Source organism: Thamnophis elegans, chromosome 13 (genome assembly GCF_009769535.1).
Source record: "Thamnophis elegans isolate rThaEle1 chromosome 13, rThaEle1.pri, whole genome shotgun sequence".
NCBI lineage: Eukaryota > Metazoa > Chordata > Lepidosauria > Squamata > Colubridae > Thamnophis > Thamnophis elegans.
This window is the reverse complement of record NC_045553.1, coordinates 10520100-10547931: the sequence shown is the minus strand read 5'-3', so window position 1 is coordinate 10547931 and position 27832 is coordinate 10520100. Positions and strand designations below refer to the sequence as shown.

Sequence of the window (27832 nt, the reverse complement as noted above, 5' to 3'; positions counted from 1 at the left end):
TAGTATGTAATATAGCCCAGGTTCAAACCCCAGTAAGGGTATGGCTAGCTGATGAGAGCTAAATAGCTTGAAATAGATCTATACTAGTCTCCCTTTATTTATTTATCAGCAGAAATACAACAAAATGTAACAAAAAGGAAACAGTAAAAATATTGGGTTTCTGCCTGGATGGTCTCTTGTGACGAGCCAAAGGGACAGAGAATGGAAGTAGTGATCTTCCTCCCATATTTGGGCATACCGGGAGTTGTAAAAAATCTAATAGATACATACATACCTACATACATACACACACACACACACACACACACACACATATATATATATACACACACACACACATACATACATACACACACATACATTACATACATACATACATACATACATACATACATATATATATATATATATATATATATATATATATATATATATATGATATACAACAAATACAAATACACACACACACACAAAAAAATATATACATGTGTGTCTCTAGTTGTTCAGGTTTTCTCCTGGAATTCCAAGCCTGAAGTAGCCTGAAGCAGCCTGAAGATGACGAATGAGACTTCGTCGAAACGTCGCCAAGACATCTCCAATTCTACGCGGGAGAAAACCCGAACAACTAGAGACCTACATACTAACACCCAGAAAACATATATATATATGTGTGTGGTGTGTGTGTGTGTGTGTGTGTGTGTATGTATATATATATATATATATATATATATATATATATATATATATATATATATATATATATATATATATATGTTATATTTGTGCTGATAAATAAATAAAGGGAGACTAGTATAGATCTATTTCAAGCTATTTAGCTCTCATCAGCTAGCCATACCCTTGCTGGAATCGAACCTGTGCTCTATTGCCTCTTAGGCAGATGTGTTAACCATTGAGCTACAGAGCTCGACTCCTTATCAGCCAGGCCAGGGTGAAAGGTATATATTAAAGTCACAACCCCTGGTATGCCCAAATATGGGAGGAAGATCACACTTCCATTCTCTGTCCTTCGGCTCGTCACAAGAGACCATCCAGACAGAAACCCAATATTTTTTACTGTTGCCTTTTTGTTACATTTGTTATATTTGTGCTGATAAATAAATAAAGGGAGACTAGTATAGATCTATTTCAAGCTATTAGCTCTCATCAGCTAGCTATATCAGCTATATATATATATTCTGAGGTTTTCACGGGTGTTACTATGTAGGTCTTTGGTTATTCGGGTTTTCCTCCCGCATAAAATTGGAGGTGTCTTGGCGACGTTTCGATGAAGTCTCATTAGTCATCTTCAGGCTGTTTACTTGGCTTCCTGCTTCCAGGAACAATGTGAGATCTCGGCTGTTTCTTCCTTTTAACTGCCAGTGGGGGTTTGAGCTGATTGGTGGGAGCTTGGATGTGTTCTGATTGGGTGGAGGTGTGTTCTAATTGGTTGGGGGTTTGTGCTTCATGTAAGGATTGGAGGGGTTTAAAGTGGTTAATGGTGCGAATGAGACTTCGTATGTATGTATGTATGTATGTCTTTCGCAGTTCCTATTTCTTAGCATCGCCTTGGCAGTTCGTTTCCACAATTTTAACAACTTCTGATGCTTCTGCACAGGCTGACATGTTAGACCAGGAAGCGGCCTTTCTGCAGATCCAGGAGGCTAAGAGTATGGGGAAGAGGACTTGCAGAGGAAACTGGAGGACTTTGAGGACGAGAAAGAACAGCTTCAGAAGATGGCTGATTCGGCAGTAGCTCTGGACCAGGAACTCGACAAGGTACAAACATTTTACATCTCTGGAGATCCTCAGTCATCCAGGTCATGGTTGTCCCAAAGATGCTTTTTCAAGAGCGGCGCAGTGGTGCAGTGGTTAGAGTGCAGTACTGCAGGCTATTTCTGCTGATCGTCAGCTGCCTGCAGTTTGGCAGTTCGAATCTCACCAGGCTCAAGGCTGACTCAGCCTTCCGTCCTTCCGAGGTCAGTAAAAGGAGGACCCAGATTGTTGGGGGCAAGAGGCTGACTCTGTAAACCACTTAGAGAGGGCTGTAGAGCACTGAGAAGTGTTATATAAGTCTCCGTGCTATTGCCCTTCCTTCCTTCCTTCCTCCCTCCCTCCCTCCATCCGTCCGTCCATCCATCCATCCATCCATCCATCCATCCATCCATCCATCCATCCATGGTGCACAGTGGTTAGAATGCAGCATTGCAGACTTAATTCTGCCCACAGCCAGGAGTTCGATCCTGAGTGGCTCAAGGTTGACTCATCCTTCCAACCTTCCGAGGAGGGTAAAATGAGGACCCAGATTGTTGGGGACGATATGCTGACTCTGTAAAACCGCTTAGAGAAGGCTGTAAAAGCACTGTGGAGCAGTATATAAGTCTAAGTGCTATTGCTATTCAAGAGGGAATTGCACTTCCTTGTTATTCGTTGAAGATGTTTCCTTCTCATGAGAACTGAAGCATCTTCAATGAATAACAGGGAAGTCCAGTTGCCTCTTGAAAAAGCACCTTTGGGACGTCTCCAGTTAAGACTTAAGGCCAGGTAGAAGGATCTGCCTCCTTTTACCTGGAGAGGAGATCACGGTGACGGTGAACTTCTTTGTCTTCCTGGCCCAGGTCAAACTAACGCTCCAACAGCGAGACGCCCAGGTGGAGGCTTTGCAGCAGGAGCAGCTGGATCTCATGAGGCAATTGACCTCCACCCAAGAGGCGTTAGAGACCCGAGACCAAACCATGGAGGAGCTTCAGGTGCGCTACGATGAAGTGGAGGCCAAGCTGGCTGAATTGCAAGAAGAGGACACCTCGAAGGACGACACCATCCGGTATTTGCAAAACGAGAAGATCGTCTTAGAGGTCGCCCTGCAGGTGGCGAAGGCGGGACAAGAAGGACTGGAAGAATCCGTCCAGCATTTGGGAGGCCACACCGAAGCGGCCTCAGATGTCTTAGAGCAGCTCAAGCAAGACATTGCCATCAAATCAAGTCAGGTATAAATTTCCCCGCACTTAACCATCCCTCTTTGTTTGGCGTTCTTAGCTATTACAGGTAATCCTTGACTTACAACCCACAGTTGAGCCCAAAATTTCTGTGGCTAGGCGAGACCGTGCTTAAGTCAATGTTGCCCCATTGTACACAGTTCTTAAGTGAATCGTTGTTAAGTTAGTAACAAGGTTGTTAAGTGAAGCTGGCTTCCCTATTAACCTATTGCTGATCCTCTGCTCTTCCTTCTCTTTCTCCTCCTCTTCCTCCTCCTCCTCTTCCCTCTTCTCTTCCTCCTCCTCCTACTTCCTCTTCTCTTTCTCCTTCTTCTCTTCTCTTCCTCCTTCCTCTTCCTTCTTTTCCCTTTTCCTCCTCCTCCTTCTCTGTCTCCTTCTCTTTCTTCTTCTCTTCCTCCTCCTCCTTCCTCTTCCTTCTCTTCTTCTTCCTCTTTTTCCCTTTTCCTCCTCCTTCTCTGTCTCCTTCTCTTTCTTCTCCTCTTCCTCCTCCTTCCTCTTCCTTCTCTTCCTCTTCCTTCTTTCTCCTCTTCCTCCTCTTCCTCCTTCCTCTTCCTTCTTTTCCCTTCTCCTCTCTCCTCCTTCCTCCTTCTCCCTCTTCCGTTTCTTCCTATTCCTCCTTTTCTTTCTCCTTCTCCTTCCTCTTCCTTCTCTTCCTCTTCTCTTTCTTCTTTCTCCTTCTCCTTCTTCTTCCTTCTCTTCCTTTTCTCTTTCTCCTCCTCCCCCTCCTCCTTCCTCCTCCTCTTATTGCTGAACAGAAGGTAGCAAAATGGGATCACGTGACCCCAAGACACTGCAACCATCATAATACGAGCCAGTTGCTCAGCGTCTTAATTTTGATCACGTGCCCATGGGGATGCTGTAAACAGTCCGTTAGCTGTGAAAAATGTCATAAAGCATAAGTCACTTATTCAGTGCTGTTGTACCTTGAACAGTCACTAAATGAACTATTACAAATACAAAGTATTTGGCTAGAATGATGGAATTAAAATGTTGGTTTCCTAGGTTGAATCTTGCTTCATGACTGCAGGAAACCCTGAATTTTTATAGAATAGAATAGAAATTAGAACTGGAATAGAATAGATTAGAATAAAACAGAGAATAGAATTAGATAGAATAGAATAGAAATTAGAACTGGAATAGAACAGATTAGAATAGATTAGAATAAAACAGAGAATAGAATTAGAATAGAATAGAGTAGAAATTAGAACTGGAATAGAATAGAACATAGAATAGAATAGACATAGAATAGAATTAGAATAGAATAGAATTTTTTATCGGCCAAGTGTGATTGGTCACACAAGGAATTTGTCTTTAGTGCATATGCTCTCAGTGTACATCATAAGACAAGATACATTTGTCAAGAATCATAAGGTACAATAAACAATCAGGGAAACAATATTAATATAAATCGTAAGGATACAAGCAACAAAGTTACAGTCATACAATCATAAGTGGGAGGAGATGGGTGATAGGAATGATGAGAAGACTAATAGTAATAGTAATGCAGCCTTAGTGAATGGTTTGACAGTGTTGAGGGAATTATTTGTTTAGTAGAGTGATGGCATTCATGAAAAAACTGTCCTTGTGTCTAGTTGTCCTGGTATGAAGTGCCCTATAGCTTAATTGTGAGGGTAGGAGTTGAAAGAATTTGTGTTCCAGGGTGCGAGGGGTCTGTAGATATTTTCACAGCCTCTTTTGACTCGTGCAGCGTGCAGATCCTCAATGGAAGGCACGTTGGCAGCCATTGTTTTCCATGCAGTTCTGATTCTCCTCTGAAGTCTCTTGTCTGTCTTCTTTGGTTGCAGAGCCAACCAGACAGATATAGAGATGCAGATTTAGTTCTTATCCAATGTTTCCTCTTTTTTGTTCTGGTAGGTGGAAAACTTGCAACAGGAAAGTACAAACCTGAAGAAGCAAACTCAGAAGTGAAGGAACAATATCTCCAACAGAAGGTACCTACGCGTGTTCTTTTTGCTAAATTTTCTCACTTTGGAGAAACTGGAAATATGAAATGTTTTATCCGTGCCTTTAACTGTCACTGTCCAATTAACCCCCTGAAATAATACAGATAATCCTCGACTTAAACAAGACAGATTTGTAGGTTTGGGACCGTTTCCATTTGCTAAGCAAGGTCAGCATTCAATGAGTCCCGCTCAATTTTGCAACCTTTGCTTTTTTTTGCTTCGGTTGCTAAGTGAATATATTGCTGTTCTTAAGTGAATGTAAACCAATCAGGCTTCTGCCATAACTTCGCTTGTTGGGAGCCGGATGGGACGGTCACCGAGGGTAACCAGACCCTTGGATGCTACACCTGTCATAAATCCATGTGGTTGCCAAGCGCCCTAATTTTAATCCTTTAATAGAACACAACAGAACTAGAAGAGACCTTGGAGATCTTCTAGTCCAGCCCCCTGCTCAAGCAGGAGAATCTATACAATCAACAGCCGTAGGTTCAAGGACTGGCTGTAAGTCACTTTTTTTCAGTGCTGTCATAACTTCGAACAGTTGCTAAATCAATGCTTGTAAATTGAGAACTATCTTGTTTCTCAACTATAGTTTCCTGCCTGGGAATTGCGGGGAGGTTTTCCCCCCCCTAAAATCAAGCTAATTTTTTCACTTTTAGATTACACGTGTTTAACATCTGGAATAGGAATAGAAATAGAACAGAACAGAACTAGAAGAGACCTTGGAGATCTTCTAGTCCAGCCCCCTGCTCAAGCAGGACAACCTATACCATCTCAGACAAGCGACTGTCTAGTCTCTTCTTGAAAACCTCCAGTGATGGAGCGCCTACAATTTCTGAAGGCAACTTCTGTTCCACTGGTTAATTGTCCTCACTGTTAGGAAGTTTCTTCTCAATTCCAGGTTGCTTCTCTCCTTGATTAGTTTCCATCCGTTGTTTCTTGTCCTGCCCTCCGGTGTTTTGGAGAATAATTTGACCCCCTCTCCTTTGTGGCAGCTCCTCAAATACTGAAATACTGCTATCCTGTCACCCCTAATTCTTCTTTTCTTTAGACTAGCCAGACCCAAATCCTGCTGCCATTCTCCATATGGTTTAGTCTCCAGGCCTTTCATCATCTTAGTTGCTCGTCTCTGATCTTTTTCCCCCCAAAGTCTCAACATCTTTTTTGTAGTGATCAAATTGGTTGCACTGTTCCAGCTGTGGTCTTACTAGGGTTTTATAAAGTGGTAATATATATATATATTTCCTGGGTTCCCAACTGCCAGCTTCCTGTAAAAACAGAGTTTGATATCCCGTAATATTTTCCATCAAACAATTATGTTTGGTTCTTGACCCGCAGGTGATGGTGGAAGCCTACCGCCGAGATGCCCTGTCCAAAGACCAGCTCATCCGCGAACTGAAGTCCACCAAGAAAAAGTTGGACACTGAAATCAAAGAGCTGAAGCAGCAATTCCTTCAGCTGCAGGGTGAGAAGAAATCCACGGAGCTGGAGAACTCAAGCTAGCAAAGGAACTGTTGGAAATTCAGCAGCAGATGGAGGAATTGGAGAGCCAACTCCAGCTGGCTCAGAAAGAACGAAACAACATGGAGACAGAGCTACAGGTGGGAAGGAAAGCTAATTTAAGAAATGAATAGGAAAAAAACCCGAGACATTTCTGTGGTTTTTCACTCCTTTTTTAAAATCGTTCTTTTTTTCATAATCAGGGGTAGGTTGTAAGGGTGACTCTGAAATATAATTTTATCATAGTTTATTTAACTCTATATTAAAGTATTGTGATTTTTATTTTGATTTCATTTTTAATTGTATTTTATTTCTAATTTCATTTTAAGTGGTATTTTATTCCAATTTCATTTAAATTGTTTTTATCCAATTTCAGTAATAATTTGTGTCTGGAACTCTGCACTTTGATATGGCCCAACGGCTAATCAGTAAAGTAAAAAGTAAAGTAAAAAATAAAGTAAAAAATAAAGAGTAAAGAAAAAGTAAAGTAAAAAGTAAGTAAAAAAATAAAGAGTAAAGAAAAAGTAAAGTAAAAAATAAAGAGTAAAGAAAAAGTAAAGTAAAGAGTAAAGAAAAAAATAAAATAAAAAGTAAAGTAAAGGGGAAGTGAAGTAAAAAGTAAAGAAAAAGTAAAGTAAAAAGTAAAGTAAAAAGTAAAGTAAAAAATAAAGAATAAAGAAAAGTAAAGTAAAAAGTAAAGTAAAAAATAGTAAAGAGTAAAGAAAAAGTAAAGTAAGTAAAGTAAAAAATAAAGTAAAGAGTAAAGAAAAAGTAAAGTAAAAAGTGAAGTGAAGTAAAAGTGAAGAGAAGTAAAAAGTAAAGTAAAGAGTAAAGTAGAGAGTAAAGTAAAGAAAAGTAACGCAAACATAACTCACAATACAGGCAGCCCTCCACTTACAACAGTTCATTTAGTGACTGAAGTTACAACCATGCTGAAAAAAGTGACTTATGATCGTTTTTTCACACCTACGACTCTTGCATCCACATAATCACATGACCAAAATTGGGACGCTTAGCAACTGACATCATATTTATGACGGTCACGTGATCCCGTTTTGTGAGCTTCTGACAAAGGCGATGGAGAAACGGGGTTCACTTAACAACCACGTGACTAACTTAACGAAGGCAACGATTTGCTTAACAACGGTGGCAAGAGAAGTCATAACACGGGGGCAAACTCGCTTAACCAAATGTTTTCCCTTAGCGATGTAAATTTGGCCTCGGTGGTGGTCGTAACTCGAGGGCTGCCTGCGTTTCTTTCTTTAAACCAGCCTTGTCCCTAAATTTGTAAACTCGCCACATTAAAGAATGTTATCGTTTCAATTTTTTCTTTGGGCTTTTCAAAATTTCCCAGTCTTTGCGGTTTGACCAAGGACAGATGTCAGCTCTTGTCAAAATCAACGAAGACTTAAAACGACAAGTTGATGAAATGCAACAAGAAACCAAGATGTGAGTATAGCTTGTGTTAGTTTAGCTAAATCTTAACACATTACCTGTATCCGTTCTTAGGTAATCTATCTAATCTATTTGCCCTTTTGACCATTACAAAACTTGGGGGACGAAGTGACGCATGTTATGTCATACTGTTGATTCTGTCCTAAGAATTGTACATTCTACGCGTCCTTGTCAGTTGGAGTGTTATTGTGACATTGTGCTTTACAACCTTCCCACTGTCGCACGGTTGTACGTCAAACACTACCTGTATTACTAACTGCTTACATCGCGCTCGTGTCAGAAGCACTGAAATTATTGCTGGGTTGATTACCCAGTGATGTCATCGGGGCGGGAGGGGGGAGGAATGCCCAGTTTGGGGTGTTCCTTTCATATCCCGGCAGAATATAAGTTATCTGCCACCCCTATTCATCTCCGCCCCCTGCCTTTCATCCCCAGAACTAAGGTAGGGCTTCACCAGCAGCAGTGGCTCTTCCGTCCCAAGGACCAGCCCATTGATTTCCACTGCTCTCCTCTCCTCTTGCCTTCTGGGCATCCACGCGTCAGGCACTGGACCCAGCTGTCCTCTTTTCCTCATCAGCCACCTCCAGACCTGGGGGCTGTTGACTCTCCATCTGAGGGCTAACGGCCAGCCCAGGCCTCCGCTTCTGTCTCTCTCTCTGCCAGCTCCATTCCCTCTTCCCCTCGGAGCTCTGATGCTGACCCTGACTCCCACGCCTCTTCTTCTGATTTGGCTGCTGGAGGGGCTGGCGGCCGACAGGCCACAACACACCAAAGGGCTTCTGGGTTGAAAGGATTACCCGGTGACATCCCTGCGGTGTACCCATTTTGGGAGCTCATTTATGTCCCTGGCAGGAGCTGGAGCCAAGGACGGGAGCTTCGCCCCATCCCACGGCACCACTCAGGTCCCGAACGCGGGTTGCTTGCTCGTCCGCCAGCATCTTAACCACGCGAGCCACCGTGCTCCTTTACTGACTGTCCTTTACTGTGGGTTCCCTTTGTAGGACCATTACTGAACAGAAGCAGAAAATGAAGAGGTTGGGCTGCGATCTGACCACGGCGCAGAAGGAGATGAAGGCCAAGCACAAAGCGTATGAGAATGCCGTTGGCGTCCTCAGCCGGCGCCTTCAGGAGGCCCTTGCAGCCAAGGAGTCGTCTGAAGCTGAGCTAATGAACTCAAGGCCCAGTTTCTCGAGAGGTGAAATAACCACGCTAGCCTGGTAAGCAACCCTCATTTCCTTGATCTTCTAAAACGGGGGTCACCAACCTTTGGACCTCAGAGATCAAAATTTAAATCCCGCGGACCACGAATATGATCTGCCTAATGAGCAGCTGGGTGGGCGTGGCTAGGTGGTCATGTGACTGGGTGGGCGTGGCCAATGCAATGTCACTCACGTCGAGGGGCGCCTCGCCGGCCTCTACTTGCCCCTCCCAGCCACTCCTCACCTGCCCACCAGGGGCTCCTTAGGGTCCCAACAGGAAGCAGTTGTTGGAGCTAAGCAGCCACCATGAGAAAAGAGTTGGCAAAACAGCTCAGTTCAAATTGGATCCGGCTGAGAAGGAGGCTCAGCAGAAGCTCCTCACTGAGGGCTACAAGCATAGACTTTCCAAGCAGAGGGAAGACCTGCGGGAGTGCAAGGCCAGGTGCCGGCGGAGGCTCAGCGGGCTGAGATGGTCAGCTAGTTCCAGGCCATGATGCAGTCCCACTGGAACGAGGCCCTCCGGCTCTTGGCCACCAGCGGCCCTTCCTTCAGCCTTCGCCCAAAGCCCCCCACCTGAAGCAGATCCCCAAGTCGGAATTTCTGCCCCCCTCTGACCTGGCATCAAAAGACCCCGAAGGGGGAGACTCTCTGCAGCAACACAAGCGTTCATTGCAGGTATCCATCCCGTAGTCTGAGGAGCCCTGATTTAGGTGCAATAAAAAAATGCAAATAATTTTTCTGTAGACCACCAGATTTTCTCGCGGACCACCAGTGTTCCACGGACCACTGGTTGGTCATCGCTGTTCTAAAACCATTGCACCCTTGTTCGAGCGGGGGACACTAACCCAGAATGTTCCCTCGGCCTTCAGGAAAGGATCCGGACTCTGGAGGCGGAATGCAGTCCCTAACTCACAGTAAGATGGTTCTGGAGAAGGAGCTTCAGGAAGTCATTCTCGCTCACCAGCCACTGAACTGGAGGAATACCGAGAAAAAGTCCTTGAGCTGAAGATGAGGTAATGGCTAAAGGGCCTCCTTGGAGGGGTCTCAAACTCAATTTCACTGAGGGGCCCTGTGGGTGACGTCTGAGGGGGCAGATGTGGCCAACTGGGTGGGTGTGGCTAGTTTGATGCCACTCCTCAAACTGCTGGCATGTTTCCTCTTCGGATCACATAGACTTGGCCCGATCTTTGGGTAGACCAGGACGGCCCCGCGGACCCGGATCTGATCACATTGTGGGCCTGGATGTGGCCCACGGGCCTTGAGTTTGGCTCCCCTAGTTTATTGAGTTGCTCCACCATCTTACCTAGACATAACAAGCCATAATTGCAACTGGTTGACTCAGTGGTGGGATTCAAATAATTTAACAACCGGTTCTCTGACCTAATGACCAGCTGGGTAGGTGTAGCTCGGTGGTCATGTGACTGGGTGGGCGTGGCCAACTCAATGTCACTCACATCGATGGGCGCTTCGCCTTAGCTGTTACAATGGTAATAAAGGTTAACAGGAGAGGCAGTTTCTGTAAGCAGGGCAATAAAAATTAAGCTAGAACAACACCAGAATGTTTCCTTCCTGCCTTCCTTACAGGATTAGCCCTGTAAAGTGGGGAAAAAACAAAATGGGATTTCTTCCAACAACGGTTCTCCAAACTGCTTAGAACAGTGTTTCTCAACCTTAGCCAATTTGAAGTCTGGTGGACTTCAAGTTGGCCAAGGTTGAGAAACACTGGCTTAGAAAGTTAATAACCGGTTCTCCGAATAGGTGCGAACTGGCTGAATCCCACCACTGGGTTTGACTCCACAATCGAGTGTGGGTTGGTTAGTTGGTTAGTTGGGTTGAATATGGCCAAAGGTTTACTTGAAACCCCATTGAAGCCGTTCTTGGTTCTTGATAAGGAGTGAAGGAGTCAACATCTTTGGCATTTTCCATCATCCAATTTCAATCCTTCAACCCCAATTCCTGAAAATGGCGGAGTTAGGGGCAAGCAGTCAACTCTTTTCCAAGTTAGGTTGAAAACTGTGGGGTCCTTGGGGCTCTCTGAGCTGGGTTGTTTTTCTTGCCAAACGTTTCACGACCGTCCTATGTAACATCACCAGTGCTAGGAGGGAGTGGTGTTTGTGGCGGCGGAGGGGGACTTGGGGGGGGGGGGGTCCTTGTTCCTCTCCCATTTTTCGCCAGGTGTTTCATTACCCAAGTAGGTAACATCATCAGTGCCAGGAGAGAGTTGAGTTTGTTTATATAGAAGTCGTTGCCTATTAGATTAAAAAACAAACTCAAGTATTTCCAAGAGTTGAAGAAGAGAAAGAAATGGGTCCCTTGGAAGTATAAGCTATCTTATCCGTCTCGTCTTCAGAATTAAGTGTAGTTTCTAGCCATCCAAATCTTGTTTTGGGCCGCATCCTTGAGTGATGCTGAGATATCCCTGAGAAAGATCTTCAGGGACAGGGGACAGTATTTTATTTATTTTAACTGAGTGCAGTGTCTTTATTGTTTGCGTGGTCCCACAGCTTCAAGAAGCAAGAGGCTTCAGGAGAAGATCAAGCGCCTGGAAGAGGCCAACAAGAAGCTTTCGCTGGAACTCGAACACGAGCGGGGAAAGCTCACTGGCCTTGGCCAGTCCAACGCAGCTCTGAGAGAGCACAACCGCATCCTGGAAGCAGCTCTGGCCAAGAGAGAGGCGGATTTGGTGCAATTGAATCTCCAGGTAGACTCTCCTCCTCCTCTTCCTCCTTCTCTTTCTCCTCCTATTCATCCTCTTCCTCTTCCTTCTTTCTCCTCCTCCTCTTTTTCCTCCTCTTCCTTCTCTTTCTCCTTTTCTTCCTTCTCTTTCTCCTCCTCCTACTTCTCTTTCTCCTCCTATTCATCCTCCCCCTCTTCCTCCTCCTCCTTTCTCCTCCTCTTCCTCTTTCTCTCCTCCTCTTCCTCTCTTCTTTCTCTTCTTCTCTCCTCTCTCTCCTTTCTCTCTCCTTCCTTCTCTTTCTCTCTCTTCCTTCTCTTCTCCTCCTCTTCCTCTCTTTCCTCCTCCTCTTCTCTTCCTTTCTCCTCCTCTTCTTCTCCTCTTTCTCCTCTCTTCCTCTTTCTCCTCCTCTTCCTTCTCTTTCTCTTCTCCTCTTCCTTCTCTTTCTCTTCCTTCTCTTTCTCCTCCTATTCATCTTCCCCCTCTTTCTCCACCTCCTTTCTCCTCCTATTCATCCTCTTCCTTCTTTCTCCTCCTCCTCCTCCTCTTTCTCCTTCTTCTCTTTCTCCTCCTATTCATCCTCTTCCTTCTTTCTCCTCCTCCTCTTTCTCCTTCTCCTCTTCTCTTTCCCTCCTATTCATCCTCTTCCTCCTTTCTCCTCCTCCTCTTTCTCCTCCTATTTTCTCCTCTTCCTCTTTCTCCTCCTTTCTCTTCTTCTTCTTTCTCCTCTTCCTCTTTCTCCTCCTCTTTTCTTCTCTTCCTCTTTCTCCTCCTCCTTTCTCTTCCTTCTCTTTCTCCTCCTCCTCCTCTTTCTCCTCCTATTCATCCTCCTCCTCTTCCTCCTCCTTCTCTTCTCCTATTCATCTTCTTCCTCTCTTCCTCTTTTCTTCTTCTCTTCTCCTTCTCTTCCTTCTCTTTCTCCTCCTCCTCCTCCTATTCCTCCTTCTCCTCTTCCTCCTCCTCCTTCTTTTCCTCCTTCTTTCTCCTCTTCCGCCTCCTCCTTCTCTTCCTCCTTCTTTCTCCTCTTCCTCTTCCTCCTCTTCATCTTCCTTCTCTTCCTCATTTTCCTCCTTCTTCTCTTTCTCCTTCTCATCTTCTCTTTCTCCTCCTCCTCCTCTATAAAAAGCCCTTATCCTTCTCTTTTTCCATATTATGAAAACCTGTCCTCCTCCTCTTCCCACTTACCTCCACTGAACACAAGAGCCCCCAACATGAGGGACTTCAAGCTGGCCACACCCTCTGGCCACGCCCCTCTGCCCCCCTCCCGAGGTCAAACACAACCCAGATGCGGCCTTCAACAAATCGAGTTGCACACCCCTGCTTTCGACTGTAGCTCCCCTGACTCTCATCCAGCAAGTCTCCAGTGCCAAGGCAGGTCCTTTGTTGTGCGGGTGCATGAAATAATAAACGGGTGCAGAAATAAAAGGTGCGTTCTCTGCTTTGTGATCTCCCCTCTTCCAGGTCCAGGCGGTTTGAGGAGCAAAGAAGAAGAAGATCAAAAGATGAAGCAGCTGATTCAGACTTTGCAAATGGCTTTGAAGATGGAAAAAGCCAACGTCCTCAGTCTCAAGGAACAGGTACAATCCTAGCTGAAAGCGTTCAGAGCTCGGTTAAGGAATCCCTGGGTGCTTGGTCACCTCTGGGCAGGAGGTCAAGATGGCATATACGGTATAAATGAGCCCAGAATTCCTGTGAATATTGCCAAGATGTGAGACTTAGAAATGCGGTGTTGTGCAGGTTGTTGTGGCCCATTGGCTTGCCAGCAGAGCCAGAAGCAGAGTCAGATGAGGAGGAGGTTAAGGGGCCTGAACTGAGTGAGGAGGAACAGCAGATGGGACCCATCCCAGATGCGCGGATGCGAAGAGAGGAAAGGAGAGGAGAGCAACGGAAACAATAAGCCGGCTCTCAGGGAAAAGGCAGATGTAGAATGCTAGCCAGCCCCTCCCTCGCTGGGAAATAAATATGAGGAGTTTGGGAGCAGCCAGTTGTCGTAGAGCAATTTGGATTCCTTGGCTAAACCCAGGCTGGGTCAAGTATACCAGAACACAACCTGATAAACTAATTCTACTTTATTGACAGAATCTTGCAAATTAAAAGTGCAATTCTCACCACGTCTCTCTTGACAGCCTGAGAAGCTAGGGTGGACCCCTTCTGAATCTCTTGCCCCGCCCATTATGCAGCTGTGGGCTAGGCTGCATCTTATCTGACTATTTTCTAAGGAGCATCTTTTCTTCCTGTCTCCTAACACACACACAGACTGTCCTACAAATGGGTGGAATATTCATATTATTTCAGTGTCACCCTTACAATCTACCTCAATCAGTCCCAAGTATGCAGCTCTCAACCGAACCATTTTGTTTTAGTACTGTGCTGTGTTCAATGTTATTTTCAGGTTCTGGATGCACATAAAGTAAGTTGTTTTTGATATGGGTGTCAGGGTTCCAAATAGCATCCGAAAGGAAATCAGAGTCCAAGGCAAAGTACTGCTCAAAGTTCCAATTTATTAAGACAGCCATGTTGGCACATCTGGGAAAACCCGAATCTGAAAGCTTCCCGGTTTTCCCCACCTAGTTGAAAGTTCAAGATCTTTCCCCCCTACCCACAAGCCCATCACATGGTCCAATCTCCCACTGCTATGCTGGCAGTTCCACCTATCCAGTTCCAGTCAGGTGCAGAGGTGCAAGACAAAGGATGACCTTGGCTTTCTAGAAAGAATTTTGTTATGGCTACATCGCATCTCACAATCCCCCCTCCCATTTTCCCACAATAGAAAATGCATTGTAGAATAATGAGCGAAAGTGTGGCAGGCCAAAGATCCGAAAGAAAAGATGGCTGCAGGCCTGACAATGGGTATCCCAGTGGGTCATCCATTGTTATCTGGACAAGGAACCTGCCTCTCACCCCCTTACACAAGCAACAATCCAATAGGATGTGAGCCAGGCCTTCTCCCTCTGCCGCTCCACAAATGCAGAGACGCTCATTGTAGGGTCCAGAATGGAATCTCCCATATCTGACCATTGTGTCAAACTGTTCGAATCTCGCTCGGTAAATATCTCCCTAAGAGGGTTTGGTAGTGTACCTTCAAATAGCTGCCTACTTGAAAAGTACTGTATTTTTCAGAGTATAAGACGCTCTGAAGTATAAGACGCACATAGCTTTTGGGGAGGAAAACCAGGGGAAAAAATCTGCTTCTGCCTCCCAGCAATTTGCCTCCTTGCAACAAACAGCAAACAGTACAGACAATATACACTGTTGTAGTGTCCCATTTCAGACTATATTTGTACAGATGCTGTTAAAATTGATGTGGCTTTCTGGAAGTTTATGTTATTCTCTGCTATTTAAAGGAAGATGCAATAGCCGGGGCCTCTTCAGGTCAAGCATTTCTTTTAAAAGCTTCTTAATTTTGTTAAGCTGTCTAGAACAATAATAAGCAGTCTTTAAAAAATAAGTCTAATAATTTGAACATTCCATAGGCATTTATACTTATTGACTACCTCCTTGCAGCAAACAGCATGATTAGCACAAGAAAAAAAAAACTGCTTCTGCCTTGTGGAGCAAACTGCAATTTTTACTTTCAGTTTAAGCCCGCCTCCCGCTCATCAGCTGTTTCAGGCTGCAGGAATTGCTATAGCCTATTGCAGCCTCCGCAAGCCCCATTTTCCCTGTTTGCTGCAAGGAGGTAAATTGCTGGAGGAGCAGAGGCCAAAGGGTGGGGGACAGTGGGTGGGTGGGCTTACATTCAGTGTATAAGACGCACCCAAATTTCCACCCTCTTTTAAGGGGGGAAAGGTGCGTCTTATACTCTGAAAAATACAGTACGTTTGTATTGGCTCAGCAATTTCAGGTACCCACCTTACTAAGGATAGCTGCATCATGTTGTGCTTCTATATCCTTAATTCTTTTTTTTTTTTTTTTGAGTTGCTCTGTTACGTCAGAGACAGGAAGGCCAAAATTCCTAGCCAACCCAGCTGGAACTCCTAGTGTGAGGAGTGGGAAACCCCATCTGTAGGAAACCCCCCTCCCCTCCCTGAGGTGGGAAAGGGCTGCGTTTTGCCAGTGTTGTAATGATGCATCGTGCTTCTGGCAGGTTACGACGACGAAAGCGGAGTCCGCGCACAACCACCGGCATTATAAAGCTGCCGCCCTGGAACTCGGCGAGGTCAAACGAGAGCCTCCAAGACAAAGAAGTCCTGATTGGGGGCTCTCCAGGCTGAAGTCGACAAGTTGCAGTGAGTGTTTAAATCCTGATGTTTCTAAGGCCGTGTGCAGTTGCTGCCTTAGTCCGTGCGTGAACTAGGCAAGTGAGCTTGCGTACTGGGACAATGAGCTAGAGAGGCAACCTACAGAAGGATGGTGGAACCTCCCGGTTGGGTGGAGTAAAATAGGGTACCAGCCTGGAATCTCTATGTGGCCACAAGCGAATGACGTCAACCCCTCACTGGGCTGCCATGACCTTTAGCTAACTTCTAGCACTGCTGTGTCCGCGAGAAAAGTTGGTGGTCCGCAGAAAATCATTTGCATTTTTAAAAATTGCACTAATCAGGGGTCCTCAAAACTACGGCCCCTGGGATGAATAGGCCAGACTGTTTGTGTTGCTGCAGAGAGTCTCCCCCTTTGGGTCTTTTATGCGGGGCAGAAATTCCGACTTGGGGTCTGCTTTAGCCTCCTGGTGGGGGCCTTTGGAGCGAAGGCTGGAGGGAAGCGCCGCTGGTAGCGAAAGAGCCGGAGGGCCTCGTTCCAGTGGGGACTGCATCATGGCCTGGAACTGGCTGACAAACTCAGCCCGCTGAGCCTCCAGGCGCCGGCACATGGCCTTGCACTCCCACAGGTCTTCCCTCTGTTTGGAAAGCCTATGCTGGTAGTTCCTCAGTGAGGTGCTTTGCTGAGCTCCCTTCTTGGTCAGATCCCAATTTGAACTGGAGCGTTTGTCAATTCTTTCTCTGGCGCGCTTAGCTCCAACAACTGCTTCCTGCCCTAAGGAGCCTGGGAGAGCAGACAATTGAGGTGCCATCGTGGTGGCCACGCCTACCCAGTCCCAGGACCACCTAGCCATGCCCACCCCAGCCAGTCATTAGGCAGTTCATATCGATGGTCTGTGGGATTTAAAATTATGAATTTAGAGGTCCCTGAGATCAAATGGTTGGGGACTCCTGTTTCTAGCAGGGTGCTAACTGTGACTTGAGAAGCTTCACTTAGCACATCCATTTTGGGCTCAATTGAGGACTATCTATAGTGCATATTCATCAATGCTGTAGGCCAGTAGTTTCTGAGAACAATTGATGTTGTCTCAAGGGGATTCGATTCTCTTGTCTGTTCTAGGGCAGAAGATGGAAAGCATTCCGAGGAAGTCTCTCAGATCCAGCAAGAGTAGTCGATGCTCGGTCCCAGCTTCAGCTTCTGCAGAAGCAGCTGGATGATCAACTTGACAAGCAACCGGTAGAAAACCAAGAGGTGAAATCTCGGTCTTGGCCGCTCCTTTCCTCCTTGATGAGCACTTGGGCTTTACATGTGCAGTAGAAAGCACTGAGGGAACACAAGTAGAAGACAATCGCCAGTGAAAAGGACATGGGTGGAAGGGGAAAAAGATCTGAGTTGGTGAAGAATCTATGGTGCAACTGCATGGAAATGTTTACGTGGGATCCTTGGTGCTCTCTGAGCTTCCTTGTTTTCTGGCAGATGTTGTCAACTCTCAGTGTTGTCATGGGGACAGAATGGGGGGGAGTGCATTCCACTCATAATCTCAGCTGGAATCAGATCTCACATTACTGCAGCTGGTTTGGGAGGGGTGCATCTTATAGGGTAATGTGATTTATGACACAGACTGAGGGGAGGGAGGGAGGAACAGGGTAAAATTCAGAGTAAACCAAACAAAGCAGAGGCTTGACTGCGAACAGATCTTGCCTAATGGTGCTAATAAATGACTGGTTTTGTATTGTAAACTTGACTTGATGCTTATGAATCAATTAGGGCATTTTTAGGAAATCTGACAGACGTTTCATTACCCAAACTAGGTAACATCAGTGCTCTGATGGTGTCACCTAGTTGGGTGATGAAATGTCTGCAAGAAAGCAAGCAAGCTCAGAGAGCACCAAGGACCCCACAGTCCTCCTTCCTCCCCCCCCCCAAACCCAATCCCTTCTAGCACAGATGATACTCCCTAGTTGAGTCGTGAAAAGTCTGCAAGAAACCACCGAGCTCATTTCAACCCTGAGCTACAAATATTCTCCTTTATTGCTGTTCAGTGTATTCTGAAAAGGCATATCAGAGTGGGGGGGGGGGAATAGAAGAAGGGCAACGCATAATTATTTAATGTTTCCCTTTAATGTAAAGTTTACACTTTTTAACTGAGGTGGGGAAATACAAAAACATTGTTAAGCATTTTGTTTTCATTGTTCTATTGCAGCCCATCAGTACTGCTTTAGATAATAGGTAATAAAATTGTAGATCTGGCTGCCACAAAATGCTTCCTGGTTCAGTTGGCACTCCCAAATATTGTGTCAGGCTCCAAAAACTGAGCAAGACACGCAGTGTCCTTTATGGTTCCTCAACTGTAGACAGAATCTTACCAAACTCCTACATCAGGGGTGTCAATTTCATTGAGGGCTGCATCTGGGTTGCGTTTGACCTCGGTGGGCTGGGGTAAGCGTGGCCAGGGTGGGGTGTGGCCAGCTCAATGTCACTCGTGTCAAGGGAGGCACCTGTGGTGGCCCGAGTGCTGTGCCAGCGAAAACGGGCTCCCGAGCTCCGTTTTTGGCTATGACGGTGTCCCTGCAACCCTCTGCCAGCGAAAACGGAGCTCAGGAGGCACCATGGGCCAGTCCTTGCTGTTTCCAGGGTGGCCCCGTGGGCCAGATCTAAGCACCCTGCGGGCCAGATCCAGCCCCTCGGCCTTGAGTTTTACACCCCTACCGTACATCATTAAAGACTGAGAACTTCTAGGAAGAAGCTATTTTGATTCTCTTTCTCCTAACCAAACTATCTAAATTTTGTTGTCTCTTGGCCCTCTGGAATACAGCCCTCCCTGCTGGGAATCCAGACTGCATTCTACCACATCTTGAAATTACTGTATTTTTCGGAGTATAAGATGCACCTTTCCCCCCCCCAAAAGAGGGTGAAGATCTGGGCGCATCTTATACACAGAATACAACATTTTTGGCCTTTGCAAAAAAAGACGTTCAGTGTTCCTGGGTGGGCAAAAAGAAGCAAAAAAACCCAACCCCCAGGAGCACTCTATAAGCCTCCCAAAGCCTCTGCTTCCCCCCCCCCTTTTTTTTTGTGCAAAAAACAAGGCGTGCAGAGGGTTTGGGAGCCCTGCAGAGTGCAAAAACTGGGTTTTTTTAATTTACCTCTTCAAAATCATGGGGCATCTTATACTCTGGTGCATCTTATAGTCCAAAAAATACGATACTTCTTGGAGAGGAAGGGTTTGGTTTTGAGCCAGGTTTAATACATGGATAATTTTAATACCACTTTATCATGCCTTGGTAAGGCCACACTTTGAATACTGCATCCAGTTTTGGTCACCACGATGTAAAAAAGATATGGAGACTCTAGAAAGAGTGCAGAGAAGAGCAACAAAGATGATTAGGGGACTGGAGACTAAAACATATGAAGAAAGGTTGCAGGAACTGGGTATGTCTAGTTTAATGAAAAGAAGGACTAGGGGAGACAGGATAGCAGTCTTCCAATATCTCAGGAGCTGCCACAAAGAAGAGGGAGTCAAGCTATTCTCCAAGGCACCTGAGGGTAGAATAAGAAGCAATGGGTGAAAACTAATCAAAGAGAGAAGCAACTTAGAACTGAGGAGAAATTTCCTGACAATTAGAACAATTAATCAGTGGAACAACTTGCCTCCAGAAATTGTGTATGCCCCAACACTGGAAGTCTTTAAGAAGATGTTAGATAGCCATTTGTCTGAAACGGTATAGGGTTTCCTGCCTAGGCAGGGGGTGGGACTAGAAGACCTCCAAGGTCCCTTCCAACTCTGCTATTGTATTATTGTAATTCAGATTCTTGGAACAAAATTCCTGAATGGGTGATTGATTGCAAGGAGAGCCCCCTTTGAAATCGACTTTGCTTTGCACTGAATGGAAGCCTACACTCTTGGGCTGTTGACCTCTCCGCAGGACGAGCCCATCCGAAGCTTGCCATGACTTTGACTTGCCTGTCTGTCCTTGCAGCTGGAAGGAACCTCAAATGGGAAGTGGAACAGAAGGAGAGGGAGCTCCAAGCTCTGAAGCAACAGCTGGATTTGACCGAGCATCGCAGTCAGAAGAGTTGGGAAGGCATGCAGTTGGTTCTCCAGGTATTTCCACTGAATTCTAGAGGTGTTTCCCATCCTAGGCGAAATTCCTTGTGTGTCCAATCGCACTTGGCCAATAAAGAATCCTGTTAATGGTTTCCTGGATATCTGTGCTTCCTTCTAGAACCTCAAGACGGAACTGGAGGTGGTGCGGGACGATCTTCCATAACTCAGAAAGATAAATTCATGCTCCAGGCGAAATGTCTGAACTGAAGAACAGCATCAAGACCCTGCTCCAACAGAACCAGCAGCTGAAGCTGGATTTGAAACAGGGGAAAATGAAAAAGGTATCTTGAGAAATGCAGATTATCCCTCCGTTGTCGCACCCACACACACAGAGCTTTCCCCTTAGCCTCGATCCCAAGCCTGCAATCCAGATGGTGTTTTGATCTGGAAGTTGCTTTTTTTTGCTTTTAGCCACTGTGTGAGACTGGACTTATGAAGGACCTCCTGTTGCTGCAGTCCAGCTATGTACATAGATAGTCCTCGGCTTACGACCACACAGTGAGATATTAGCTAAGTGAGTTTTGCCCAGTTTTCTGATCTTCCTTGACATGGTTGTTAAGTGAATCACTGCAGCTGTTAAGTTATGAAGTGAAACTGGCTTCCCCATTGACTTTGCTTCTCAGAAGGGGATTACACGATCCCAGGACACTACAGCCGTCATAAATAATGACAGAAAGTGTGCAGAGAAGGGCAACAAAGATGATTAGGGAACTGGAGACTAAAACATATTAAGAATGGTTGCAGGAACTGGGTATGTCTAGTTTAATGAAAAAAAAAAGGATTAGGGGAGACATGATAGCAGTATTCCAATATCTCAGCCAAGGTGGCGCAGTGGTTAAATGCAGCACTGCAGGCTACTGCTAGATCAGCAGGTCAGCGGTTCAAATCTCACCGGCTCAGGGTTGACTCAGCCTTCCATCCTTCCGAGGTGGGTAAAATGAGGACCCAGATTGTTGGGGGCAATATGCTGACTCTCTGTAAACCGCTTAGAGAGGCCTGAAAGGCCTATGAAGCGGTATATAAGTCTACTGCTATATTGCTCCAAAGAAGAGGAAGTCAAGCTATTCTCCATAGCAATGGGTGGAAACTAACTAAGGAGAGAAGCAACCTAGAACTAAGGAGAAATTTCCTGACAGTGAGAACAATTAACCAGTGGAACAGCTTGCCTCCAGAAGTTGTGAATGCCCCAACACTGGAAGTTTGTAAGAAGATGTTGGATAGCCATTTGCCTGAAGTGGTTTAGGGTTTCCTGCCTGAGCAGGGGGTTGGACTAGAAGACCTCCAAGGTCCCTTCCAACTCTGTTATTTATTCTAAATACATGCCAATTGCCATGCGTCCACATTTTGGCCTCATCGCCAAGGGGATGCTGCAATGGGTGGAAAAACAGTCATGTTACTTTTTTCAGTGATGCTGCAACTACAAATAGTTACTTTAAAAATGGTTGTAAGTCGAAGTCTACCTCTATTGGGGTCTCTGGATCTAGGGAAGCCCTCTTAAGTTCTCCGTCAGGGTTCCAAGCAGTAGACCCATAGCAAGCAAAACTCAGAGGCAGGTAGATTCCTCAAAGAACAGCTTTCTAGGATATATACATATATATATATATATATACACATACAGAGAGACACACACAAACACACACACACACACAAACACACATAAATATATATCAGCATATATCTGGTGAAAACTGACTCTGAGGGCTCCTGTGGTTTTTACCTAATTAAAGTAAAAGTTTTGTCACTTTCCTCAAACAACCAGTCACATGGTCCAATCACAGCACTGTCTCTTTGTTTGGTGACCTCCCTCCTCCTTCCACGGTCCGGATGTGAGAATGTCCTTGCTTCTCCAGAGAAAGTATTTTGTTTGGCTACAAAATCCGAGCTATCTCAAATCCCCTCTATCTTAGTGGCAACACTGAAGCGGTCAAGATGGCTTCGGTCAGGTCAGCTTCAGGGTTGACATTCTCTACTGTGACTGTATACCTGAAAGTAAGCTTGTTGTCCATGGTCTTTTGTTTTCTTTTGAAAAGAAGAAACTCAAGGGGGAGACAGATTCAAATCCAGAGACCCCGGTGAAGATTCCCGATTGTCCTGTCCCTCCTGCTTTGCTAGAAGAGGTGATGAAACCCCATCAGTTGGAGTAAAGAGCCACTGAGGAACCTCAACAGCTGCCTCCAGCAACTCCGGTGAGTCACATTTTCTGGTTTTTTTTAAAATTATGATCTATCAATTAAAAAAAAAGAAAATCAAAAATGGCCATGCGCAAAAAACGAAAAACACCCAGAAAGAGTCTCAATTGTGCTGTAAATAATTTGGGGAATCGGAAGTGCTGTTTTGAGAGTTGGCTCGCTTTTATCGCCAGTGAATATTCTTAGTCCTATAACGAAGGGTTTTGATGGTAATCAAAGAAGCACCTGAGAAACGAATACAGATGGTTCCGCAGGATTCTTCTTAGTAGCACAGCAATAGCAATAAAGACTTATATACAATTCACAGGGCTTTACAGCCCTCTCTAAACTGCTTACAGAGTCAGCCTCTTGCCCCCATTTTACCAACCTTGGAAGAATGAAAGACTGAGTCAGCATTGAGACGGTCAGGATCTAATTCCAGGCTGTGGATAGAATTAGTCTGCAATACTGAATTCTGATAGAAAATAGATAGGTATGTGTGTGTGTTGATAGATAGGAGAGAGAGAGAGATTATGGGTAGATGATAGAATATGGATGGAAGATAAATAAAAGAGATGATATAGATAGATGAGAGAAAGAGAAAGAGAGAGATATAATGGATGAATGGAGGGATATAAATGGAAGATAGAAGACAGACGAGAGAGAGAGAGAGAGAGAGAGACTAAACAGACACAAATAGGCAGGCAGAGAGAGAGAGAGAAACAGTGAGAAACAGAGAGATATGATAGATGATGGATGGATCATAGAATATAAATGGAAGATAGATGAGAGATAGAGATAGACAGACAGACTAAACAGACACAATAGGCAGGCAGGCAGAGAAGAGAGACAGAGATGATAGATGATGGATGGATCATAGAATATAAATGTGAGATAGATAGAAGACAGATGAGAGATATATATAGACAGGAGGCAGGCAGAGAAAGAGAAACAGTGAGTGAGTGAGAGAGAGAGAGTGAGAGAGATCAACAGTATTAGACTTATATCCTGCTTCACAGTGCTTTTCCAGCTCTTCTTAAGCAGTTTACAGAGTCAGCGTATTGCCTCCAACGATTTGAGTCCTCATTTTACCCACTTCGGAAGGATGGAAGGCTGAGTCAACCTTGAACCGCTCAGGATCGAACTCCTGGCAGAGGGCAGTGAGTCAGCCTGCGATACTATGCTCTAACCACTGTGCCCCCCCCCCCCATGGCTCCAAACAATAATTCTGTTTCTCTTCCATGTTTCTCAAAGGCAAGAGATGGACAGCCTGCAGCGTCAAATGGACGAGCACACCGTCACGGTCCACGAATCGGTGCCTTCCTGGAAGGAGATCAAAGGCCACTTGACGGACCTCACGTCTAACCTCTCCGTGACTCTGTTAGCCAATGAGAGTGTTCCTCACAGAGATCTCCAGGATCATAAGCCAAGCACGGATGCCGAGGAAGAGTCGATTCCCAGTGATCCCAATGCCCACGGATTTTCGTCAGAAGTGCTTTAAGTATGTATTTAGGGAAAAAAGTATTTATCAAAACCCTATTTATATTTTGTTCTTAAGCCTTTTAGAGTCCTCGGTCTACGGTTCGTTTTAGCAAAATGGGGGGAAAAATATGAAGGCTGTGGCTTGATGAGATCTTTTGCTCATCGTACTTGGTGGCCTGGAACAGAGGGGAAAAAAGACACGAGGTTTGCCGCATTAAGCTTTTGAGAACTAAGCGATCGAATTAGGATGGCTGCAGAGAGAAGACGAAACAGGGTCCCTTTAAAAAAAAAACGTACTCAACTTGTTCGGTGATGGCTCAGTCCGCTTCCAGCTTGGGAATTTCATGACCGTTAAGGGATGATACTCCACCAAATCCAGTATTTTTATTATTGTATCTTTTGAGTCCTATTCCGACAAATCAAGCAACCAAATTGCTCGTCTTGAAAACCACGGGCGAAGCCGTTTTCAATGGCGTCGGTCGATTTGGCTTCCAAGTAAATAATCTCCCAGTAAAATGTTCTGATGGATGCTGTTTGCACATTTGTGTTGTTTGTCTTTGCAAAAATCTGCAGGACAGAGTTGTGGGTGAGTTGTGGAGCCTCTTATATATATACAGTATGTATATATATATATATATCTGGATTCTTCTGTGGATGATAAAGCGTCTGGGTCAGTTTTTATGTTTGATCTTACTAAGGTGACTTGTTAAGTTTTGGTGTCCTGCAAAATGTGTTGTGGATACGGGCCCGAGGAAGCTAAAACCGAAGCTTTTTAGACATTTAATTCATTCACTTATTATCTTTCAATTTTATTCTGCCTATAAAATCCTAGTTTCTTAGCTTTAATTCCATGCCTCTCCCTCCTGGCTTCCTCCTGAGACGTAACCAGAATTCATGTCCTGTGGGTATTTTTGTTTTTGTTTTGCAAATGCATCCATGTATAATTAATCAGTTGAAACAATAGGTTTTTTTAATTGTTTCTTAACAACTGACAGCACCTTTTTGTGCTCTGGGTAGAAACACCCTGGTTCAAATTGCACTGTAGGATATGCTAGGAAGTAAAAGGAAGCGTGAACGGAAGACACAAATGTAGGAGGTATTGTGATCTTGGCTGGAAGTTATGGATGCTTGAGGTGAGATCAGGTGAGGGGAGTCCTGTCCAAGATCTTAGCAGATACAATTGTGAAATTGTGCCATTATGAGTCCCATCCCATCCTGTCTTCATGCACATCACATTTACATGAGCATACCAGACTGCCCCTAAAATGTGTCCTTGGTCACCTAACCCTAGTCTATTTTATGAAACTGATTGAGGACTTCGGATCTTTAATGAGCTGTATCCTAACTGAAGATGGATCACAGCACTTAATTGTCATAGTAGGAAGTCTCACAGGAAGAAAACGAGAAGGAAAATGATGTTTGGAGAACAAAGAGGCAAACCATTAAAGGAAAACTGGTTCGCATGGCTAAACCTAAGTCTAAAGTTTAGATAACTTCACCAATTGTTAAACTCCGTTAAACATGATGAAGGAAATTTTGAAGCAGGACTTAACAGATGGACACACACTCTATAAATTAGATTTCTGTTTCAACAGTCTGACCAAAGAAAGCTCCCAACTGTGAGTGGTGTGGATTGATTGAATGTGGAAGGATTATCTCCCCCCCCCCCCAGTATTTGTAGAAATGTCACTCTGATTTTCCTGTTAAAGCCAAGACATTTTTTTTCTCTCTACCTATTCTGTATTTCTTTTCAGAACAGACTTTAGATGGACATTTTGCTTGCTCAGCTCTTCTTTTCCAACCTGAGTTTCAATATTTTTAATATTCTGAAACTTCTGTGAGGCATTTTTACATGTTTTATTTTCATCTAATAAATGAAGGAAAGGTGGTTTTTAAATGTAAAGCTTTCTAAATTTTGAGGGTCTTATCAAAGAGATAAGTACACTCAGATATGCTTATCTCTTTGATGAGACTAATCCAGAATTATCAAGAAACAATTTTGAAGGCTTTATGGGTCAATCTAGACAGGTGGTAACTTTTATTATAAAGTTGGTTTTATACAGTAAAATAGCAATGGTATTTTTTTTTGCTGCTCATATCTGTGAAGCTTATGTATCTGCTAATGTAAGAAATACTTGTAGTATTTAAACACCAAAGCTAATATATAATGAGTATATGTGTATGATCACTTCCAATCTTTGCTGCTCTACTTAGTTCTTTGCATTTCACAATTTTTGATTTACCCATGAAGATTTTTCTGAGCATCCTGTCAACAGTCACAGCTGAATGCAATATATGTATTACAAAATCAGATTTTTTAAAAAAAAAACCCTCCTTCAACCATTTACAGGAGGTGAAGGGACAACAACAGGGAGAAAAACCCCATTGTTGTATTTTTACTAAATGAAAAATCCATTTCTCCTGCTTCCCTTTTTTCAGACCATCTTATTTAGATTTCTCTGTGACTTGTCATTTTGGCTGGGAAGGAAGTGGGTGGTGTTAAGTCTGGGAATCCCTGACTCAGCAAATTTCCGGGGGGGGGGGAGGGGAAATATTTACTGTCATTCTCTCTTTTTAAATGTGCTGTCATTTAATTCATACTTCAAGAAACTAGGATTGTGGAGGGATCTCCATCTACGCTTTCCAACTAGCCAAGATCTATAAACCATTCAGAAAGTTCCCTTTGTTTTTTGAAATATTCAAAATGAATAATAGAGCCTTTATGGTTCTATTATTCTGCATTTGTAAAAAAATATCTTTTTTATTCATCTCTGGAAGCTAGATGTGATGGTTTTCAGTGTTTTTCTATATGTTAGCAGACGATGGTTCCGAAGGCTTAAATCTGTCAATTGTTCACAGCAATTTTCTACAGTGCAACAATATGGTGAATATTAATTCACTTTACGGTCTTCCAGGTTATTTGGAGACTTACGCATTCTGTGAACTTTTTCCGTGTGCATCGTCTGTTTCATTTTCCAATCTGGCAATGCTTGTTTCGTTCTACCAGGAAAAAAAATCTGCTTGAATGAAAAATACTTCTCTATATCAAAATTGTAATTTTTATTTTTTGGGGTGAGCAGCTGCACGAAGTGAAAAGGGAGCGCTGATGCTAGAAATCATCTAATCAAACCAAATTACGTCACTGGCTTTTCAAGTGACAGATACATAATAAAAGTAGAAAGTTGCCTTAATTTAGAAAGTGAATCCTGGTCCATTTATAATGAGGATCTGTTTCAAAGTAGTGTTTTTCTCCCCCTTGAAAATGCAGAATGCTTACCCTCCCAGATGGAAAAAATTTAGATTCTTAAGTCATAGGAATCTTTTCTGTAACAATAGCCAGGCAAAAAGAGAATCTTACGTATATCATTTTCTCTCATTTTTTCCTTATTCCCCGCAAATAGTTGTCTGATTCTATTTAATTGGGAGGGGGGGGGGTCATTTTCATAACATGTTTGAGTGAGTGTTCCAAAGGAAGAGTTAGATGTGTTTGATTAAAGAGTAATAATTGTGTTTTTAAAAAAAACAGGGCATGTTAATTTAAGAAAAATCTTTAAGATAAGCTAAACATTCTTGAAAGGTTTTGTGCAATAAACTATTTTTCATTAAAAAAAAACCTGTGCCCATTGCGTATTTTAAATCTATAAGAGGAGAGCCGTGTTTAGTCTACAACATACATTGTGTTAATTTGAGGCTGATCATTTGTACGAGTGGGAAGGCTGGAATGGTTTGCTCAGTGATCTATTGATTTTTTTGGCTGCCCACTATAATGTTCATGTGTCCAGCTCTCCTTTAAAACTAATCTCATCAACTGTACAGGCAGTCCTCGACTTACACCAATTCATTTAGTGACCATTTGAAACTATAACAGCACTGAAAAAAGTGACGTAGGTTATTCACAGTTGTGACCGTTGCAGCATCCCCATGCTCATGTGATCAAAATTCAGTGGCTTGGCAACTGACTCATATTTATGACTGTTGCCCCGTCACACAATCCCTTTTTTGCGACCTTCTGACAAGCAAAGCCAATGGGGGAAGCCTGGTTCACTTAGCAACTAAGTTGCTAATGTAACAACTGCAGTGATTCACTCA

At 44.1% G+C, this 27832-nt stretch overlaps 1 protein-coding gene across 1 annotated transcript in view; it reads left to right on the top strand.

Moving 5' to 3' along the window:
• GOLGA3 (golgin A3) overlaps nt 1–26935 on the top strand; it is a 41369-nt gene extending 14434 nt beyond the window's left edge. Inside the window, 26 exon segments of the mRNA XM_032229429.1 lie at nt 1616–1670; nt 1673–1776; nt 2616–2984; nt 4869–4917; nt 4920–4945; nt 6296–6449; nt 6452–6558; nt 7812–7906; nt 8914–9074; nt 9077–9129; nt 9981–10005; nt 10008–10063; nt 10066–10124; nt 11632–11817; nt 13251–13362; nt 15873–15956; nt 15959–16014; nt 17105–17151; nt 17154–17247; nt 19973–20090; nt 20212–20245; nt 20248–20286; nt 20289–20374; nt 22124–22230; nt 22232–22279; nt 23516–26935. Coding sequence (XP_032085320.1) covers nt 1616–1670; nt 1673–1776; nt 2616–2984; nt 4869–4917; nt 4920–4945; nt 6296–6449; nt 6452–6558; nt 7812–7906; nt 8914–9074; nt 9077–9129; nt 9981–10005; nt 10008–10063; nt 10066–10124; nt 11632–11817; nt 13251–13362; nt 15873–15956; nt 15959–16014; nt 17105–17151; nt 17154–17247; nt 19973–20090; nt 20212–20245; nt 20248–20286; nt 20289–20374; nt 22124–22230; nt 22232–22279; nt 23516–23762 — 2571 coding nt within the window. The 3' untranslated portion in view covers nt 23763–26935.
• Nucleotides 26936–27832: the final 897 nt, after the last annotated feature.